The sequence below is a fragment of the Liolophura sinensis genome, unplaced genomic scaffold, assembly GCF_032854445.1.
Source record: "Liolophura sinensis isolate JHLJ2023 unplaced genomic scaffold, CUHK_Ljap_v2 scaffold_14, whole genome shotgun sequence".
Classification (NCBI taxonomy): domain Eukaryota; kingdom Metazoa; phylum Mollusca; class Polyplacophora; order Chitonida; family Chitonidae; genus Liolophura; species Liolophura sinensis.
Genome location: NW_027017953.1, coordinates 1,460,553 through 1,464,443, shown reverse-complemented (window position 1 = coordinate 1,464,443; position 3,891 = coordinate 1,460,553). Strand labels below are relative to the sequence as shown.

At 42.2% G+C, this 3,891-nt stretch overlaps 1 protein-coding gene across 1 annotated transcript; it reads right to left on the bottom strand.

Moving 5' to 3' along the window:
• Positions 1-330: 330 nt before the first annotated feature.
• On the bottom strand, positions 331-3,035 carry LOC135481277 (receptor-type tyrosine-protein phosphatase kappa-like). The gene is made up of 4 exons (XM_064761125.1): positions 2,697-3,035; positions 1,951-2,048; positions 1,556-1,707; positions 331-447 (listed from the first exon to the last, which is right to left on the bottom strand). The coding sequence occupies exons 1-4, from the start codon at positions 2,792-2,794 to the stop codon at positions 331-333; spliced, it is 465 nt and encodes a 154-aa protein (XP_064617195.1). The 5' UTR covers positions 2,795-3,035.
• Positions 3,036-3,891: the final 856 nt, after the last annotated feature.

Genomic DNA, 3,891 nt, shown 5'->3' with positions numbered 1-3,891 from the left:
ATCTGAGAGATGCGACACTTCGTAACATCTGTAACTATGTATGCACCAAACACTAAAACTCCCCATGTAAAACAACTGGAACTGTAGCTTAGACAAGAAACCATACCCAGTAATATAGTACATATGTAGACAACGGCAACTGATACATTTACAACCATAAAAATGGACAAATGTGAGGCGTCTACGTCTGTGTATCCATCACAACTCAGACCTATACATATGCTACATATTAGCCTTACAGCCAAGACACGAAGCAATATATATTTAATTACAGAGTGATTGTTGCCATTGCAACTAGTTTTATTACGGCTCCCTTCAAAGACAGCTTGCTTATGAACGACAGAACAGAAAATGCTCACATGCTACTAGATTTTTGTATCGACTCTTGATTTTGTTGCACGGCAGATCTGCCACGTCGTGCTTTGCCTGTAACCCCGCAGGAAATTTCTGAAAAATTTGAAATCATGTGAAAAAAGTCTGTATAAAATAGAAAACTGGTATATTTAGGAAGCCGACTTCTTCAAACCTAAGAAAACCTGAATGAGGAGTTCTCTGCATGTAATATGCCATAGTGTTGCTACCATTATCTGTCATGTCACAAAACATCACATCACAGGCCTCCATACATATAATTATATCACACATTTATTTCGTTAGTCTATTAATTCATGCTTTAAAAGTTGCACAACACTACTTCGCTTGTAGAACAGCCGGCAGGTTACTGGTGCAGGTTTACTGGTAGGGGTTTACTGGTGCGGGTTTCCTGGTGGGGTTTACTAGTGCAGGTTTATTTCTGAGGGTTTACTGGTGGAGTCTACTAGTGCAGGTTTATTGCTGAGGGTTTACTGGTGCGGGTTTACTTTTGCAGGTTTACTGGTGCCAGGTTTACCTTTGCAGATTTACTGGTGCGGGTTTACTGGTGCAGGTTTACTGGTGGGGTTTGCTGGTGCAGGTTTACTGGTGCAGGTTTACTGGTGGGGTCTACTGATGCGAGTTTACTGGTGCGGGTTTACTGGTGGGGGTTCACTGGTGGGGGTTTACTGGTGGGGGTTTACTGGTGCATGTTTACTGGTGCACGTTTACTGGTGGGGGTTTACAGGTGCAGGTTTACTGGTGCAGGAAACATATTAGAGGGCAGTGAAGATTACCGTCCTTGGATTTGCCTTGCCACGCTCACGTTCTCTTGTGCTACGTTTACATCAGTACAGTAGTTGATGGAGGTGTTTTTAACGTGTTTAGCTGTACACACAATAATGCCTCACGTATATGAATGCGGTTAGTTTTATGGATGGAAGAAATCGGAGTTGGTGGGGGAAACCACCGAAAAGCAAGAAAAGCAAGAAAAGCTTTCCCACTTCTGACGTTGTAATATGCCCAACTTCAACAAACGCGGGTAAGCAAATTGGGCCCGTCAGCTCTGTTGATTGCTTATTATTGACAAAGCCCAACAGACAGTGAGAGCACAACACATGTCCTTATGTGTCGTTAACCACCCAACCACCGCCCTCTTCCCTAAAACATGTAAAACAGCTATATCCCCACCTCCCCAGCTTACAGCGTATTCGGCGCTGAATCCATCAGAGGCTTTTTTCCTGTGATAATATTCCCAAAACTCGTCCGCAGACACGACAGTTGTGAATAGATTCTCATAGGGTAGAGCCTCATCTGCTTCATTCATCTGAACTGGTACATTATCTGCATGGAGCCCTGACAATGGAAGGGTCAAAGGTCAGGCTCGGATTGTTCACATGCATAAAGTGGGAAATCTTCAACTATACAGCGTATAAACAATCAATATATACAAACAATACATCTAACAAATTTCCAAAGATGAGAAAGACGTGGGTTTGTTTAAAATATTTGATAACAAATGATGCTCGGATTGGAATTGATCCATTTGCACCGGCCATGTACAGATGTGGACAAGAGCTGTTGTATTATGAACTGTACCTCTGTTTTCCATGCCAATAGCGTGGTTTTCCGGTCTATCTGCCTGGTTCCTGGACAAACCTAACGGCCTGTCACTGCTGGCTGACGAGCTGCGCCTCCTTTCAGGAGTGTCGTAAATAGTAAAAGGTGCAAAAGAAATAAATAAACATTAAAAGCCATAAAAAACAGAAGTTGGAAAATCGGTGTTATCTGGACAGAAGCACGATGTATAATTTTGGTTCGACTTAAACCTTCCTGGTATAGCCGCAACCTAAAGATTGATCAAAGTTGTGACCGCTTTACATATTCTATAACCTGTCCACCGTTCCGCAGATCTCTTTGTGTTTAATGAAGCTATTAATGCTGTGCGCAGCATTAGTTTCCAGACATTGAAATATACACAACGCTGAAGGCGTTTTAAGGGTAGTAGAAACAAACTGTTTCTAAGCAAGCCGCTCGTTAGTTTAATTTTTTCGTCCAAACCCTTGGACATTTAAACCTGTACTGCGCTTGTCTAAATTATAGTCGGAGGAAACCTGGTACACCCCGCAGGAAACCAGACAGAGTCAGAAAGAAACCAGACAGAGTTTGTAGGAAACTAGGGCAGTTTCTGAAGGAACTGACCCTCCTTACAATGACGGGTGCTTGAAGCTGTCACGTGAATTTGTTCCCTCAAGTGCTCATCGTTTTTCGGTATGACGGACATAGATTTTTTAGACTCTGTGAACTGTAACCGTGAAATAATCTATACCATGATAAGCGACTACCTGTATAGGATGACGACGACAACAACAACAGCCACTAGGAGAAGGGCCCCGACAATGCCGCCTGCTATTTTACCCGCCGATGAGCCTTGGTCGGCCATGGCTTTCAGAGCTGCAATATATCCCAGATACAATTAACGTTAGGCTCAGTCATACTGAAAGTGTATGGTGTTTAATTATGTTATTAAACTAAGCCTGGCATTAATATCTTTGGCTGACCGGTTAAAAATGTTACATTGGAGATCAAAATCTTAACAATTTGCCGCTGACAAAGGAATTCACGTGTTTGAGCTATCACGTGCTGTAATCATCAGAATGGATAGAGTGGTTGACTGCGCATATACCTGTAATCATCAGAATGGATAGAGTGGTTAACTGCGCATATACCTGTAATCATCAAAATAGATAGACTGGTTGACTGTGCATATACCTGTAATCATCAAAATAGATAGAGTGGTTGACTGCGCATATACCTGTAATCATCAGAATAGACAGAGTGGTTGACTGCGCATATACCTGTAATCATCAAAATGGATAGAGTGGTTGACTGCGCATATACCTGTAATCATCAGAATAGATAGACTGGTTGACTGTGCATATACCTGTAATCATCAAAATAGATAGAGTGGTTGACTGCGCATATACCTGTAATCATCAGAATAGATAGAGTGGTTGACTGCGCATATACCTGTAATCATCAAAATAGATAGAGTGGTTGACTGCGCATATACCTGTAATCATCAGAATAGATATACTGGTTGACTGCGCATATACCTGTAATCATCAGAATAGATAGACTGGTTGACTGTGCATATACCTGTAATCATCAAAATAGATAGAGTGGTTGACTGCGCATATACCTGTAATCATCAGAATAGATAGACTGGTTGACTGCGCATATATCTGTAATCATCAGAATAGACAGACTGGTTGACTGCGCATATACCTGTAATCATCAAAATAGATAGAGTGGTTGACTGCGCATATACCTGTAATCATCAGAATAGATAGAGTGGTTGACTGTGTTAAGGGGAAAACTGCTGTCGGAAACCGCCGAAGTGCAGTTCGTACATTTCCGGTAGAATTCTTCTTCCCAGAAGGCAGCGAATAGTGCAGTTCGTTTTCCGCTTGACGATCGGGAAACCGGAATGTTGGACGTAGGCTCCGACTTTACACTAACAAGCCGGCAGTTTTAGCA

Coding starts and splice junctions, on each gene's coding strand:
- LOC135481277 (XM_064761125.1), bottom strand. CDS start 2,794: ATGGCCGACCAAGGCTCATCGGCGGGTAAAATAGCAGGCGGCATTGTC. Junction 1,708..1,950: donor TATTGGCATGGAAAACAGAG/GTACAGTTCATA, acceptor TTCCATTGTCAG/GGCTCCATGCAGATAATGTA. Junction 448..1,555: donor GATTCAGCGCCGAATACGCT/GTAAGCTGGGGA, acceptor CAAATTTTTCAG/AAATTTCCTGCGGGGTTACA.